This window comes from Streptopelia decaocto (genome assembly GCF_964273445.1).
Source record: "Streptopelia decaocto genome assembly, chromosome: Z".
Lineage (NCBI taxonomy): Eukaryota > Metazoa > Chordata > Aves > Columbiformes > Columbidae > Streptopelia > Streptopelia decaocto.
The window spans coordinates 53,954,402-53,973,294 of record NC_138657.1 but is presented as its reverse complement, the minus strand read 5'-3'; the positions used below and the strand labels follow the sequence as shown (position 1 = coordinate 53,973,294).

The 18,893-nt window shown below is 35.4% G+C and overlaps 1 protein-coding gene across 1 annotated transcript in view; it reads right to left on the bottom strand.

Annotated features, from left to right (window-relative positions):
* Positions 1–15,832, bottom strand: part of LOC309451561 (3',5'-cyclic-AMP phosphodiesterase 4D) — a gene marked incomplete at its 5' end in the record, with an annotated part of 350,513 nt that extends 334,681 nt beyond the window's left edge. Inside the window, one exon of the mRNA XM_082075311.1 lies at positions 15,564–15,832. Within this exon, the coding sequence (XP_081931437.1) occupies positions 15,564–15,832 (269 nt within the window). The remainder of the gene's footprint in view (positions 1–15,563) is intronic.
* Between the last annotated feature and the right edge of the window lie 3,061 nt (positions 15,833–18,893).

Sequence of the window (18,893 nt, the reverse complement as noted above, 5' to 3'; positions counted from 1 at the left end):
ATATTTAACAGTCCAAGACACACAATACTTCCTGCTTTAGCAAATGGCATAATATACCACAGTTTGCCAGGCATGAAGCATATCAGTTATTCAGACAGGGTATTAATAATTGCTATTTTGAATGTTAGAGTTAGCTCCATTTTTCATTGAAAGCATGCTGCCGATTAACAGCATTAAAATAACCCTATATTACTCAAAATTTCTCTCTTTTTCTTCAGTATTATATAGTACTGATATTTAGTAGAACTAATTACACTTGAGAAAAAATACACAGTTAATGGGTTTACCAATGTTTGCCTCCTAAGTTGTATTCTGTTCATTGCATACCCTGTTCTGCAGCAGGGCAGAGCTGGGGCAAGCTGCAAATGAATGAGGCCATTTCACTTCAGTTTCCAGGCAACACAGAAAAGTGTAATGACTGTGTAGCATGCTGGTCATTGTTCCATTGTTTTAATTTTAAGCATTTATTTTTCTTCCCTTTCATGTATGCCAATCCATATATATTTTTCTGGGTTTTGTTGTTGTTGTTTTTTGTTTGTTTATTTGTTTGTTTCTCCCCCCTTCCAAAGATGTGAAGGACATCCTTGTTCTAAAATATTGTCTGTTTGCATAATCAGTGCAGCCACTCCTTGGAGAAAAGACCTTGGTAAATCTCTATTACTTAACAGATACAAAAGTCATATGGTAACCACGTAACTTTGCCAGCTCTGGAACTTGCTCCTCATTTGACCTGAATGGATTGGAGAACGGAGAGGAGTTAGGATTCTAGCAGAAGGCATCTAGCAGCTTGAGAAGTGACTGCTTCACAGAAGATTTAATGTAAATGGAGATACTTAAATTCTATTGAACAGTAATAGGGATACTCCTCCTGAGTTAAAGTGGTTTAATTTATTTGATGAGGCTGACCTCCAAAATTGAAAAAAAAAAAAAAAAAGTTAAAAAAAATAAAACTATTCAAGCTATAAAATAAAAATTCAAACAAAACTGATTATTTTATTAGTGATCGCTTAAAATTAATTTCATTAATTTTTATTTACTTTCTGAAGCGTTCCTGTTCACTCTTGTAGGCATCATACCATCTCTATCACTGGCAACTAGAATGTTAAAAATCTTTAACAAATCTTTACTGTTGCAGATCTCCTGCAAATTTAACTGTGTTGCTATTAAAAATAGTAGAATATTTACTTCTACCCAATCACAACATGTTCGGTCACTATATATGTGAAACATGTATTTTTGTATTGACATGGATTTATGTCACTTTTGTGCAACACTACATAAGTACATTACTATGTTAATGTACAAAATGCTGTTAAAAGAGAACAAGTAAAGCTACTGTTTCTGTTCCCTAATCGAACCTACAGTTATATGATAACAGTGATTGCATCAAGACAATTTCTTCCCTGAGCACTTGTAATTCTGGGCTCAGCCCATGGGAGGAGGCCTGCTCAGAGCCACGGATGTGGTATCACACCCTCCAGGCAGCTTCAGCACAAAGTGATCTCCCATCTGAGAAAACTCAACAGGCAACAGACTTCTGACAACATACCAGCCACACCTTTACCTTACATGTTCAGACCTGATCTTTCTCTGACATCCTTGGTCTCTAACTACCGAAAGCAATGCAGTTCAAAAAGCAATAAAGTCTCACTGCTCCAGTATTTACACTCTGCTCAACAGCTGAGAAGAATCAGTTTCCAAGGAAATTGTTTATTTTTCCATGTTGCTGTCAATTCTATCCATTTGTTCTCTCCAAAACTAAAACAAAACTCCTGCATTGGACATCCTAAGGTGGTCAGAAACAAGCATAGATTGATAGTGTTTTCTGAAATAAATTATTTTTACAACTGGTTGCTGAGTTTTGAAAGAATTGATTGTTATGATAAAAAAAAAATTCAAAGCTGGACAAAAATATCCTCATGTAATTTTAATATATACAAAAATAGTCTCAAGTTAACATTCACTTCAACAACAGTAACAAGCCGATTTTCCTTTAATAACACATCAAGATGTAAATGGTTTACTTGTGTTTCTCTCTCCTTACATTTAGTTATCTATTTGTTCATTTATTGAATGTTGCCCTTGCCTTTCATTCCTGATTTGACTTTTTAACAATTTTAGCCAACATCAGTTCATTTCATCATTGCATGCAAGTCCTCCTGCACTGGCAGCAGTAATTGTTCTTGCCTTTGGGATTTTCTCTTTAAGATGCAAAGAAATATAATCTAGCTTTAATAAAGCAGTATTTACATTTCTTTTTGACTTAGGATATGGAAAAAGCGTATTTACAAAACTATTTTTGACAAAGTTAATATAATATCATTCCTTTTGGCAGAGCTTTTCTAACATTTTAGCCATCCCTCCATCCACTCTATTCACGTTAAGGATACAGCATCACATTAATTTAGTTTTGTTTGGTTTTTGTTTTTTTTTTTCCCCCCCAAAATGCCAGAACAAAGAGAATATGAACCACATTGAACTTTCAATACCTATTTTGAGTTTATGTTTAAATTCTTTTGCTTTTAAAATAGATTTTTACTTTCTTTTTCTTGACAGTGAAACAATTTTAAAACATTTTACCTCCTGAAAAATCTCTATAGTTCATACAGAGAATTTAAGCCCCAGATTGAATTTTCATTAAAAATTTCTTTGCCATCATACAAATACTACTACTTTGCAATGGAAAAATATATTTTGTGCTTCTAATGTCAATACAAAAACTATTTGAATAAGAACCTTCTCTTTTACTTTCTTCCCCACTTGGTGTTCTTCAGAGATGTAGAAGCAGAATAATTTCTTTATACAATTTCAGTGAGTGCTCTGCACAAAATTCAGAGGTCTTACAAGCTTACAGGAGCAGAAGTAGCACACATGAAGGTCTCAGGAATGTTGTCACCCTTACAGTATCCAAGAGGTATCAGACTGAAAAAAACCTTTTTACTTTGCCACATTGGTCTTAATTCCTCACCACTCATATGACAGACATTTCATTGAAAGCACTTCCATCAATGACAAGTGTAGGCTCATTGTCACAGTTGTGAGTATGGAAAATACATAGACAAGAATCAAAATGTAAAATTAAAATTAATTAAATACCCAACAGAATATATATTTAGACCTTAAATGTCCAAATGCTATATTTATATTTATTTAATTTGTATTTTATTTTTGCATTTAATTTGTATGTGTGTTTTCTGAAGGTGATTTTTTTTTTTATTTAGATATTCAGTTTAGAAGAGAAAAATGCAACACTGTCCCTTACAAGTGCAAAACTTAAAAAATAGGGGTTTGGCCATCAATTAGTCCTTCCGGTGCAGTCACTGATAGGTAATCATTCTAGAAATATGTCAAGAACAGCTGAGAATTCTTTTCTGGAAAAGATCTGCCTTTTAATTGATCCTAGATTAGATTAAAGTAATAGAAATTATATTTAAAATGGAATATTTAAATTGGTTTGCTAAATAGCAAGCTGAATGCCTAGATAAGTTAGTTCAGATGTACTTGTCATACTCAACTACATTAATGTTCCATGTTTTTGCTACAGATCAGTGGGTAGCCTTATGATTACAAGGAAAAAGGCCCTAAATCACAGAACGTTAGGGATTGGAAGGGACCTCAAAAGTTCATCTAGTTCAATCCCCCTGCCGGAGCAGGAACAGTTAGGTGAGGTTACACAGGAAGGCATCCAGGCGGGTTTTGAATGTCTCCAGAAAAGGAGCTTGTATTGGTTTCATTTCTGCTACAGTTAAAAAAGTGCAAAACAAGGACAATGTTTTCTTAGTTTACTACAATACCTGTTACGTTGATGCTACAAGAAACTATAAATGGATATTTAATATTTAGACAACAAAAAGTGAGTATTGTCTTAATCCTTAAGCAATGATAAATCCAAAGAATGGGAACTGAAGTCAGATCTATGTTTAAAATCCCAGGATATTTCAACCCAGTCTCACAATATATCCACATGGCCATTTGTCTCTCTGCTTGAATTTGGTTATTAGACTCAGTAACCATAGCACTTATTTGCCTGTTATGATTTTAAGTGGGAGGTGGATTTTTTTTTTTTTTTAATGCACATCCCTTCTCTTTGAGCTGAGAAGCCTCTTCTCTAGAGCTACATGATTATTGCACACAACAATCACATAGAAAACAATCATTTATTTCAACTGAGCAAAATAGATGCATAATTGCAGTTTATATCTTTGTTTTCTATTGTGATTTCATAGTGATATCACTATGGTGTAACAGAGGTTGATTTAAAAGGGACACCATCCTTTTTTCTACTGTTTTAAGTACTCCTCAACAGATTATTATCAAGAAAATATTTCTCAAATTTTAAAACTGTACTTTCCAATTCACCTTGGAAAAGTGCAGAAGTACCCAAAGTTCATCACCTACTATGTTTCTCAAGTCACTTCAATTTTTTTCCTCCTGAAAATGCTTTAAGCAGTTGATAATTAAGGATTAGATGTTATAATTTAGTACTCTATTCAAATCAATGAATGAAACAGAAACAGTTTTTATAGGATTGCTTCCTCGTGCTCACCTAAAGATTTTTACTCAGAGTAGTGAGTCACAAGCTACCAGCTTTACCAGTGTTACATGAGTCTTTTTCTGGAAAATCTGGACTTTTCTTTTTGTAGTCACAAATTAAGAAGTAAATATCCAGAAAATTTAATTTTGTGATAGTATTTTATTTTACACATTAAAAGTATTTTTGAACCACATCACATTTTATTCTAAACATAATTTCTTGAAAGTGCAATAAGATTCAAATACCATTATTTTAGGAGCACAAAGCTCTTGAAAAGGTAAACGACTTCAAATTAGTATAAAAATCCTTCATGTAACTATGTCAGGATGAGTATGAAAGCAATTAAGAAATTTGCTAGAACATTACTGAAAAATTTATTTGCCACTGTTGGCAAATAGTACACCAAAGAGGGCTTTGCTAGAGAAACAGCCATTATTTCTCACTCTTTAGACTAGGTGATAATAGGCAGACAGCAACAGTGTTCCTGTTAATGTAGTCTGAAATTAGATGGTAATTTATAATACTGTATGTGACCTGCATTATAACCCATTGGTCAACATTCTGAGGCATCATCAGTCTTCAAGAAGCCAAAAAGTGAGTCAGACAGTTTTAGTCCTTTTCAATCAGATTACTTTTATATAAGCACTAGCATTATGATACCTGCTTTTCCTCAGCCCTTCTAAGTCCCAAATGTCAAAGTTGCTGACAAGACATTATTACTAGTTGGTTGAGTTATGTCATTTACTATTGGTCATGTAACTCATCTGCATTCAAATGCTCCAGAACTAGCTAGCCTGCTACTTCTCAAATTCCTTACCTAAGACTGCTGTTTTTCATGAAGCCTTTACCTTACCATCTACAAAAATGTAAAATGTTTAAGCAGAGTACTTCTTTTCCAAAGTACTCTAACCTTCACAGTGAAATTGGGTGCTTCCACTATAAAATTATTATATGGATGGAATTAATTAATTATGTAAAGTTCATTCAATATTAGTTACTTTTGCAGAATCTATATAATGAGCTAAGTCCCCGGTCTAAACATCCTTAAAAAAAATAAATTATATTTTATATAACTGCTTTACTTTACAAATGAAGACTGTGTCAAAGAGAAGGTAAATTATCCATTGGCAACTATGTCATCCTTCTACTGAAGTATTTTTCTTTCATCTTATATACACTGAAGCGTGGAAGAGCCCTAGTCTTTCCTAATGTAGACTTCATGAACTTTCCACTCAAGTTTTCTAAGCAAAAAGTCTTACATAAACTACCATATGCCACCCTATTTGTTAGTAAAGAAAGAATAGCCTTTATAATACTAGGGGATTTCCATTTAAAAGTCGTTATTTTTTCTCTTCTATATATATTCCTCTATGACAACTAAAGCATAACACTCTATTAGCAAAAGGGTATGGACAGAAACAACAACTATTGAATAGCTCCAGCTCATACCACAAGCTTATATCCAAAAAAATATTACCAAACAACTTTTACAAATGAAGATAACTTCATTTTTTTTACCTGCCCTTACCATCTCTGTTTATTTTAACAATGATGTTTTATTGCATACATTCAAATAATTAATGAGATTTTTTTATAAGGCTTTTAAACATGAATAAATTTATTTTATTTAGTTTTGATTGGTGACGATCTTTGCAATTTGGACATGCAAGCAATAGTTTGTAGCAAAGCCACAAGATATAAAGCATTTTTTATTGGGTAGGGTATGTCTAGAGCAACTTTGTAATTAAATGCAGCAACTTTGTAATTAGATGCAGCATGTAGCCTGGAGAACTACATAGCTCTGAAAATATATGGAGAATGAAAGATAGAGTCTGTCCTCCTTGGACTCAGCTGAGATGTTATTTTTATTCTCCCGTCAACTTGTGAAATAAGCTTCACATAGAAAAGAAGCTACTCCTGCTTACCCTTATCAATGGCATTTGCAGGAGATGCTCCAGGAACTAAAGGGGTTGTGAAAACCCTTTTCAATCCTGTCTAAACAGAGTCTAGTGTAATTTACAAATTAAAAATTCTTAGTAATTAATCCCATTTCTTACCAATTCATTGGACATCAAACTTAAACTATTTTTATTTGACAGTTTGCAAAATAATTGATAAATACCCCTTACTTTTAGTGATACATTCCCAATGGAATTCTACATTCTCATATAATGCTGAAGGGAGCAGAGAAGAAATCATTCTCCGAGAAGCTTTCTAATTAAAAAGCTCACAACTGTTACTTGAAAAGCAGGACAATGAGATGGCAGATCATTTGTACTAAGTAGAAAAAAGGAGCTGGAACAACTAATCAAAAACCAAACTTGACAACAATTCTGAAGAAAAGATTTAGAATTGTGAAGACATATTTTCAGGTTTTTTGTGATGTATATTTAATTGATAAGAACACTGACAAATCGTATTACCGGGAAGAACATTCTTTAAGAGGCTGTCAGTTTACAAACCACATTAAAAGATTACTGTGTAGGTCATGGGAAAGATTAGACCATGATCCCAAAAAATCTGGTGAACATACAGGATTATTACCAGCACATTATTTATGTTTTTTTGTCTTACAGAAGAACTTTCACATAACACAATATAGCAAATGGAGGAACTGGAAGACAGTTGATAAGTTACCGACCTTCCTAGGTGGAATAATGCATATCAGACCACCACTATGAAGACACAGCAAAGTTTAAAATACTGTTTCAAGGAGCTAAGGTCTTACTTAGGTAGTAGACTAAGTTGTACTGAGATCACACTGAGATCTTTGAAAACAGAAGGCTTCCAGATCAAAGCAAAACCCCACAAAAAAGAAGAAAATAGAGAATAATTTGCAGATATGGCCACTGAATATACTGTGAATTTCCTAAAAGAATAGAGGTGGCTTGAAGGAAAAAAGTATATATTTAGAACAGCAGTAATGGCAGAACCTGCTATTGGGTTAAGTGATATATACATCATATATAGTACATGACAATATAGTATATGTAGAATATAGCATACATTCATTGCCACCCATCTTAACAGAATACATGATACCTTGATTTGTATCTCATAACTCAGTAGAACTCCCTCCTGTGCAGCCTCCAGGTGAGGTAAAACAAGGCATTCCTTGCTCTTGGCAATCACTTCAGGGATAGGAGGGTGGAAAACTCTGAGGTATTTCAAATTAAATATTTCAGGCACAGTAAGTCAGAATTTTCCCAATATTTTTTTTCTGTTAAAATGTTTTTTACACACGGAAAGATGCAGTCCAATCTTGAACTCAGCATGCTTCAGCCTTAGTGTTACGTTTTAAATTGCTGACAATAATCATAGAATCATGGAATAATTTTGATCTGAAGAGACCCTCAAGATTATTGAGTCCAATCGTAACTTAATCCTAGCACTAAACCATGTTCCTAAGAACTTCGTCTAAACACCTTTTAAACACCTCCAGGGATGGTGACTCCACCACTTCCCTGGGTAACTTGTTCCACTGTTTCACAACCCTTACCATAAATAAATTTTTCCTAATATCCAATCTGAACCTTCCGCAGTGCAGCCTGAGGCCATTTCCTCTCATCACTTGCAACTTCGGAGAAGAGACCAACACCCTCCATGCTACAACCTCCTTTCAGATGCTTGTAGAGAGCCTCACCAGTGCCAAGACAGTGAAACTATCACTTCTCTAGTCCTGTTGGCCACACTGTTCCTGATACAAGCCAGGATACTGTTGATGGTTTTGGCCATCTGGGCACACTACTGGCTCATATTCTTGAGGCACACCAGGATGCTGTTGGTCTGTGGCACTGCCTGTGGTTGTTGTGAACAACTGCAGAACCAGGCACTTGACCTTGTTGAACCCCATACAACTGGCCTCAGCTCAATGATCCAGCTTGTCCAGATCCCTCTGTATGGCCTTCCTACCCTCCAGCAGATGAACACTCCCACCCAACTTGGTGTTGTCTGCAAACTTACAGAGGGTGGATCCTCTTGTCCAGATCACTGATTAAACAGAACTGGCCCCAATACTGAGCCCTGGGGAACACCACTCGTCACTGGCCACCAGCTGGATTTAATTCCATTCACCACAACTATTTGGCCCCACCCACCCAGCCAGTGCTTTACCCAGTGAAGAATATACCCATCCGGACCATCAGCTGTCAGCTTCTCCAGGAGAATGCTGTGAGAAACTGTGTGAAAGGCTTTGCTAAAGCATAGGTAGACAACATCTACAGCCTTTACCTAATCTACTAAGCAGATCACCTAGTCACAGAAGGAGATCAGGACCTGTCTTTAATAAAACCATGCTGACTGGGCCTGGTGACGTGGTTGTCTTGTATGTGCTGCATGATGTCACTCAGGATGCTGTATTCCATGACCTTCCCCAGCACTAAGGTCAGACTGACAAGCCTGTAATTCCCTGGATAACATCATATCATGTGATTTAATTTTTCTCGTAGTTTGTTCCCCTCCTTCCCAATCAACACATGCTTTAATATTTTCTATCATCAAGGTATTGTTCATAAAAGGCCAAAAGCTTGGTATTGTCACAGCTCCTTCTATAGCAGTGCCACTGTATATCACAAACTGTTCTGTGACTGCAGGAGCAACAACTTCTTCAATACATATACTTCATACAGACACCACAGACAAATATAGTCCAGCCACATGACAACCACATGGAAGTCTCCAGACTGTATCAGAGTAAGTAAGAAATATTTAAATACACAATTGTTTTTACATAATCAATTCATAGCTCACTTAGCTCTACCTTACATACGTTGCATTCCTTGGAAATGAGTGATGCATACTTTGGAGAAACATTGTCGTTTCTATGTTTCAAATATTTCTTCTGCAGTAAATTATTTTTATGTGGGGAATAGAGCTCATTGTGCAGTCAGTTATTAGGCCTCTTAATGAAATTTTTTTTGTGATCTTGCTGGATTTCCACATTTAATTATGTGGTCTAATCTATTTCCCATGACAGCACGCATTTACACAAGTCATTATTTTTCTTTTTGATTATGTAATGTGCTACATGCTACGATTGTAATTAACACCTTTGGAGAATTCAGTCACTGTCATGTGAATGTGCATAATAATTAAAAGTTCCAAAAGGTAGATGATATTTTAAAATAATTTAGATTTTTATTGTTTATGACTGTGCTTATGAAAGTACAGCAGATTTTAAAGGTTCTTACAGGTGCACAGCAATACTGGAAAACAGAGCAGAAAGCTTTTCTGATTCATCATTCAGTAAACCCTCCCAAGCCCCAAAGAAAGCAATCTATGTCATCTGTGAGTGAATGTCTTCTATAATGCAAAATTATATTTATGGTAATGGTCAAATAAATCAATAGTTTATTTGAATAAAACTGGAAAATTGTTATAATATTAACATGCACATCAGAAATGCCTACTTTACCTTATTTAGTATGGAAATATATAGTGGTCAGATAAAGCTACAAAAATAATGCTATTTATGAAATCTATTCTGGATAACACTTTTTCACTGTCATTCATTTGGGAGGCCAGAGGGAAATAGATATACAGACAGATATTCTTAAAACACCTTACAGAGGTTCTTTGTCTAGCATGCTCCTTCTACTTGTTCTGGAGATTTGTGAGGCTCGGCAGATGCAGATTTATCACAGATGCCAAATAAAACATACAGCATAAAAAGACATGCATATACACAAACACACATTTATATCTTTAATTAAGTCATCCACAATTATTTTGTAAATTATCAAGGTAATGCTATCAAGAGATAGCCTAAGGAAAAAGTGATGCATTAAAGAACAATTAGAAAGTTCTTGAATATTCCAGCCAAAGTTAGTCTGGCCCACAATGCTAATCATCACCAATTCTCTGACATTATTACACCTTAAAGCACTTGCCCTCATCTGCCTTTCCTCAGGTTTGAGCAGTGGAGAAACAGTATTATTTCTCTCTGGTAAATTAACTTGTCAGTAGTTTACACCACTGTGCAGCTTCCTTAGCTTATTGCAAGCCACTCTGTAGATGCTAGAGAGGATCATGTTCCCCTAGCTCATTCCTTGCTTCTGCCTCCCTAACCCATGTATATGTGTGCACAGATCCCATCCAATATACATACTGACTTTGCAAGCCTCTTGTCTGTTTGTACAGAAGCATCCATACAAGCATGCTGCTCCTTACATAACAGAATTTCAAGATAACCCAATCCACACATCCACTCTTATCTTACGCATTTGTAGTATGTCTCTGTGACAATACTGTGAATTCAATTATTTCCTCGGAATGATTTATGCACCTGTTATGAATATCTTTATATTACATATGGAGAGGATAAGACACCTTATTACAGAAAAGGAGTAGGTAAGCCATTCTAAAAAGTCTGAAAACCAATGGAAAAAGTCCTCTGTAATATGCCAGTTGTTAACTTGACAAAAGCCTTATGCAACATTTGGTCAGTTGATTTAGAATTGCGAATAAAACTTAGGTGAAGAAAATCAAGGCAGTAGTAGAAGAAACTAGAGTATTTTCTTGATTGAACAGAAACAAATAAGGTCACATATGCAAATGTACAATTTATCTTCATCTTACTCAAATAATTTTCACAAGCTTTACATTTTACTTTAATAGTTCCAAAAGGATGTTATTGGTAATAAAATTTTAGTGCATCTGTAACCTGATTAAACACTGCCTTTAACTTGATGATACATGCATCTAATCAAATCAGGAAAATATGCTGCAATCTGGTTTCTCTTTGAAATATTCTTCCATAACATTCAATCTTTTTCCATAGAAGTTTGAACTACTCTGCACAACCCTCTAGAACATTTCAGCTGTTAGTACAGGGTATACATACACAGAGTATAGCTACTATGAATCCTACCCTTGTCTGGTGTTAACATAATTGTCCTGCTCTGCTCTGATGGATATTCCTTTTGAAATGTTCTTTATATACCAAATTGTTGTTACTTTAGTACCCTGAAAACCAGCAAGTAGTGAAGGACAGGAAGACATAGGCATTAAAAATCTTTGAGGAAAATATATCTTGGAAAAGAGAAGAAAATTGCAGTGAGAAAGTCTATAGTTACAGTTTGGTATAGTTTAAGTGTAGTTTAGTAGTTTCAGCATAAATATACTGAACCAGGCAGTACAGAACCACATCAAGTTAAATATGTTGCTCTTCTGCAATCTACCTATAATTAACACTTCAGGTTTTGTTGAGTTTTTTTGCAATTAGTGCTAGAAGTGCATGAAAATATATTGTGCAATAAAAATAAACAAGGACCTGAGTTTATCAGTATCCTTATGTCAGTTACGTTCCTGAAACTTAAAATGGCACACCTTACTCCTATCTATCTAAACTATTTCTAAGTCATCTGTCGTTTTCATATCTGAATGCCAAAGTCGATGTAAAATTATTTACTATGGGTGTGGCAAAGGCTGGCTCAATTCAGATGAAAGTACTTGCATTCTTACAGTCAGTAATCATATTAAATGGTTAGGTTTGGAGAAGTATGTTTAAAAATAAATAAATAAATAGAATATAAAGTGTGAAAGCATAAAAACCCTGAACACTGGAAACTGCTAAATGAATCCTCGAAGATGTTGAGAGAGAACAGCCAGCAAAGAGGAAGAATGACGATGGACCCATGAATAACAAACCCACTTTAAATAATGAAAAAAAAAAAAAGTTAAATATCACTGCTTGCTCTATCTGAACACACATAAATCACAAACGCAGGAACCATTCTGTCCAAAGTTATATATAACAGGGAAAAAAAATGATTGTTTGAACATTTTGTATTCACTGAAAAGTATTAAAGCAGCAAATAATAAAGGCCAAAAAAGTCAAGAACATGCATGCCTTAACTTCATACATCCAATGAAATAGATACAATTTATTTGCTATGTTGCACTGACCTTACTATCCCGCTCCAAATATTTATGCCTTGCTTCTCCTCCCTTTTCCTACAGAAATGAACTTTTCATGAAAAATCAAGGAAAGGTGACTTCCCAAATGAGTTACTAAAGCTGTATGATTTAAAGTATCCAAACGTCCTTCCACAGACCTTTGGACATGTCTCACACACACTGGTTGTTCATGCGGCTGGGCAGCTGATGATCTCCTTTGCTGGAAGGGAAGGTCCTCTTTTCTCACGAACCCCCACAGAGATGAATCCCCTAATGATCACTCCTGCTAAACTGCACTGAGGCAACAGGCTGCTTAAAAAAGGCATTTGACAAGTCAACCAAGACAATCCAGAAACTGAATTTGTCAAATGCATACCAGAAGACTTAATTCATCTCATCTGTGTCTAGTTGTAATACATGCTGCTGCATCATTATATTGACCACATCTTAAAGCATTACTATTGCTTTCACAGTAAGAAAAAATAAGGCAGACTTCTGAGGATCTTAAATTTGTTTTGGCTAGAGTTTATTGGAATTCCTGGCCATGTAACTTTGAAACAGTTGTTTGTTTTCAGTTGCTATGGTTGTTTTATACAGATTATAGATTGACGTTGTCTATAGATAGAGAGTGATTCAGGCTACAAGTTCAAGATCACTTAAGTAGTTTTAATTTCACCGTTATAGCCAAGACTAGCTGTAACACATTCTGAAGGTAATAGTTATTAAGAAATTTCTTCAACAAAAATGAAGATCCCCAAACATTTCTGCTACATAAAACCTTCTATTTCAACTCACACTTAATGCTGTATTTTTTCCTTTCTAAAATCCTAAAATTGGCACTTTATCTTTCAAGTGTTAGCTGAGGAAGGATAAAGAAAAGGAAGGAGAGAACTCATAAAATGTCTGAGGTTAATGGCTAGTGATGAACTCTGAGTTAAGAGAAATATTGTTTTCCATTATACTCTTTTACACAAAATCAAGTCCCATAACCACATTTCTGAACATAGTGTGTGGAAACCTTCTATTAAAAACATTTTTTTTAAAAATTAAGTTGTTCCTTCCTGAACACAACTTAGAAGAGATTTAAATAAATGGTTCCATCAGTTGCTTAAGCACTCCCTAATAAATGGTTCAGATTGTATACCATTTTCATGACAATTTTAAAGTAAGACATAGTTTTCAGAAGACACATTTATCCAGATTTTCCAGCAAGAAGAAGCAAAAAGCTTCTTAAAGTGGTCTTAAAGGCTTGCATACTACATTATCTTTTCTAATCACAAGTACCTAACATATCTTTTACTTAATATACCATTGCCTTACTGTGTAAATGAACACATATATGAATATTGCATCCTATGATTGTATACCTCATCACGTAACAACCACACGCACACACACACACAAAAAGATGACAATCGGGCCATTTATGCCATCCTTACAAGACTGAATATTCCTACCATATGACTAAAAATGATAACTCAGTTATTCATGTGAAAGAGTAATAGTCACATGGTAAAGAAAATGCATGTTGCTGTCAACAGTTCTACAACCCAGGTCATTACATTTTAAACAAAACTCTGCTTTTTAATACTATACCAGCCTTTGCACTCTCATGTTGCCCAAACCTGTTTGTTCCCTTCCTATTTGTCTCTTTTAATACACTTCCTTTCTCTGTCATCTGAAACTGTCTACAACAACTGTCATAACACATACGTAATCACACATAATTTCACTCTGTAAGATTTCACAAATCCTTATTTATTTTCACCTTAGAGTGTAAAACAGCTCTGCCTGAATTATTTTCTTTTTTTATTCTGCATGTTCTTATGTATAAATTGTTTCACAAATTACTTATGGAAGACCAGCAGTTAGAGATCCTTAATGTTGTTGGGATTTATGCATAACTGTTAAAGGAATATAAAATATCTTAATTTCATTCCATTTTCTGTTACACATGTAATTTCTGACCAGGTACACTGGTGGCAAAACAAATGTTCTTTAAGTATAAAGACATGAGTTCTCTACCTCATCCTTTTCCTACCTCATCCTTTTCAAGGTTAAAAATATTATTTTATCAAAGGAGTATTTTAGCTACCCAAATACATATACAGTAAAGATTTAGGCACACTTGTATACAATGTGCAATGCACATACTAGTCACATACCTATGGTGTAAATATAATTCCAGATAAATTAAGATAAACCTGAATAGAATATCCATTTGCTGCTTAGAATGCATGACCTACTTTCTTTAAACATATTTCATTGACCTCTTTTCTTTATGTTACATTTTTATTAGAAAAATAATGGGGAAGGGGGGAATCTCACAAGAAAAAAATGGAATACCTCAAGATCTTAGGACCATCAAAGCAAAAAGGAATGTATTACTGAGTTACAATATATAACATTTTAAAAAATAACAAATTAACTAATGACATTATGCTGCTGTTTAGCAGAGGATGAACGCAAAAATATTAATGATTTATTGATCACAAATGCATGTCACAGAAATGATCAAGTTACAAAAAAAGTAGTACTAGTGAATCATTTAACAAGGGGTTCCCTTTCCACCTTTCATGTTTATTGTAGCAACTCTTTTAATAAAAAACAGTTTCATATACAATGTCTATTACCACCATTTGTCTCTGTCATGTCCTTTTTAATTTGAGCTCTACTGAAAGATAAACTTTTTTTTTTTTTTCTGTTATGCTTAGGGCCAGAATGGTCATAAATTGCCAAAAGATAAATACATGAAATGCATTTTAAAGATACATTAAAGAAAAAAATTGCCTACTCACTCTGGCCTGAACAGCACAGAATGAGATAAGTACTTTTCCTTCTTAAAATTCCAGTTTTTATTTCTGGGGGAGGGAAAGAAAGGAATTATTACCTAAGAAATGAGAGGAAATAAAATAGCTTTTGTGTAAGCAAATATATGTTATCTTACTTTATATATGTTACTATTTTAAACTTCAGGTCTGAAAGTAACTTAAGTCACACATTAGAACTCTCTCTTTCAACCAGAGATTCATTAAGAGATAAAATCAACACATATAAGCACTGACATCGAGGAGATAAATACTCTATAAAAAATGTTAATCTCACATTTCATGACAACGCTCTCAGTGCTTACCAGGTATGTGCCACAGTGAAACGACGCTGTTTTGGTATATTGCTACTTAAAAGCATCCTGCGCAAAAGCCTTGGAGAGTTTCGAGGAGAAATAACTGGAGACAACCGGGGAGAAGCAGATGAAGATTTCCCAGATGTTCTGGACTTTTCATGTTGCAACAGGTTTTCCCTCAGGGTCTTCACAAGATCTTCACTTAACCATGGGTTTTGACAATGTGTGTTATCCACCTCAGGAAGAAACAAAGTGTCCGGATTTGTCTGCTGAGCCATGTTGCTCAAGTAAGTTTGTTACTAAGGTCTAATAAAATAGAATATTGGCTTAACTGCTTAAAATGTTTCCTTTCGAAATCAGTTCCCAAGAACTGTGCAGAGCTCCAACTCCAGTTTCAGCCTATTCTGTTTTCAACATGGTGTCGCCTGCCCTCAGCGTCACTCTACAGATAATGATCTATACAGAAAAAAGCAAGCTAACTCATCCACGGAAGCCTATTAAACATCACCACTCCTCTCGTAGCACTGCTGCCAAAGATCACTTATTAGCTATCATAGCAAGCAAGCACGGGAGGAAGAAACTGCTTTAGCACAGCCTTTGTCAGAGCCGTAAAGCTGCCTGTTAAACTGTTGGAACTAATGTGCTGCAGCTGCTGGAGTGACTTCTGCTTATGTACATAAAACGTGCTGGAGGAGGGATTAAACATCAGATGCGTGCTCATTTTGTTTGGTTTTTCTTTCTGTTTGATTATTCCTGAACCTTCGGGAAGGCTGAAAGAAAGGCAGACTGCTGAAAAATCTCTTTTCCTCCCCCAGAATCTACATTACTTATATTTGTAGTCCTCATTTACAAATCAGGATTACAAACTTTTACGTCTCAAGCTAACTAGCAAATGCTACACTTCAGTAATGTGGAAGGGTTTAGGTTCTGGCTTCTTTTTTCCTCACCCCCAACGTCCAAGTCAGTTTACAAAACCAGTTTTCAAATGCATGTAGGGAAGGCTAACACTTGCTACCTTACATTTTCCAGAAAAATAAAACAAAACAAAACATAACAAAACCCCCCACATTTAAAATCTGCACACAAACTGAGCTCAGACTATGAACAGCTACAGGTGTCTGTTTTATGAGATGTTCTTAATTCTGTATATCACGATATCACGATCACTACTTGAACTAAGGAAGTGCCTTCTTTCTATTCCTAGCTGGTGGGGAAATAAACTACCAAAAGAAATGAAAAGAGAACACCCAAATTATAAAAAGGTAAAAGTATTCACATTTATTTGTTCAAGACATACTGCTATTTAATTTCAATTTTAGAATATATATATATATTTTTATGACATTATGCAAACAAGATATTGGTGCAGTTTTCTGATCCAAGAAAACCTTTGTCAATCAATTCTGAGATTTTTTTTTTTTTAATTTTTAATTAATATAACTCACTTCACCTATTCTGAAAGACAAGATTTTAATAAATATGCCTTTTTTCCCACATAACTCACTGATAGCAGACACAGACCTGAAATAACTGGTGGTAGGCTAATTTCGCTCAAGCTTGGTACATTCGTTTTTACAGCAACAACAATCTTTTCAGTTATAGCTATACTTTCAGTTCATCCTACAGGAATCAACCATCACTATTTTGTGAGAGATTTCCTTTAATATCAGAAGATTCATTAGATATAATTTTTGTTGGTGCAATATATTTTTCCCCTTTGACTTACTATCAAGCTTTCCTTCCTGAATAAGAATTTCCTTTTAAGTCCCACCCAGTGTCCAGGCTTTCAGTGGGGTAGTGGGTGTTTGACTACAATTACATGACCAGGTATAAAATGCAAATACAGTTTTCTTTCTTATGGCAAAATCAGAAGTCCTGCAAAGGCAGCCTTCTGTCACAGTGGAGAGGAACCACCTTTGTACTTAGCACTGAAGCCACAATTCCTGATAAGGATTATAAAGAGAACATTGTGATGCTGACAGAAGTAAGCAGAACAGCAATTGAAAGGTCAACTTACATTAAGAATAACATTGCTATCAGGTGTCAGCCACGTTATGGAGACAAGTTTAACTGTACTGCATCATATGTGAAATTTGACAACAATGTATTTACAAATTTAATTTGAAGTGGAAGAGCACCATAGAATGCAGAAATCACTGGGCATTATGGCTTTGTATATTTTTCTAAAATTTTATAGATTTAATCACCATGTAAAAATAAACACTGACCCAACATAGAATAAAGATTAGATGTTATCAAAACAACAATAACAAACTTTTAAACTATGTTTTAAGAACAAAATTTAAAGTGGGAATGAAGTTTTAATTCACAGACGGAAAAATAAATGGATTGAATCATAACTAACATGTAACTAAAAAGTAACTGCCTCCACTCCTTTTCCATTGGAAGCATAGTACACACAACACTGGTCTTCAACAAACCAACAAAATAAAACCAAAATACATGAAAACATATCTATGAAGAACAAACATACTGGTCCATATGGGGATCAGTACTATTTAATGTCTTCATCAATGACATAGACAGTGGGATCAAGTGCACCATCAGCAAGTTTGTGGATTACACCAAATGGTACAGATGACATGCCTGAGGAACAGGACGCCATCCAGAGGGACCTGGACAAGCTTGAGAGGTGGGCCCATGCAAACCTCATGAGGTTGAACAAGGCCAAGTTCAAGGTTCTGCACCTGGGTTGGGGCAATGCCCAGCATCAATACATGCTGGGGGAGATGAAGGGATTGAGAGCAGCCCTGTGGAGAAGGACTTGGGGGTACTGGTGGGTGAAAGATTGGACATGAGCTGGCAATGTGTGCTTGCAGCCCAGAAAGCAAATCATATCCCAGGCTGCATCAAAAGGAGCATGGCAGATCAAGGGAGGTGACTCTGCCTCTCTGCTCTGCTCTGGTGAGACCCCACCTGGAGTTCTGCATCCAGCTCTGGAGCCCTCAGTACAGGAAAGACATGGACCTGCTGGACAGGGGCCAGAGGAGGACATGAAAATTATCAGAGGGATGGAACACCTTTCCTGCATGATTGTTGGGGTTGTTCAACCTGGAGAAGGCTGCAAGGAGACTTTATTGAAGGCTTTAAAGACTTAAAGGGGCCTTATAAAAAAGATGGGACAGACTTTTTATTAGAGGTTATTGTGATAGGACAAGGGGTAATGGTTTTAAACCAAAAGAGGGTAGATTTAGATTAGATGCTAGGGAGAAACTGTTTACTAAGAGGGTGGCAAAACAATGGAATAGGTTGCCCAGAGAATTTGTGGGTGCCCCATCCCTACAAACATTCAGAATCAGGTTGGATGGGGCTCTGAGC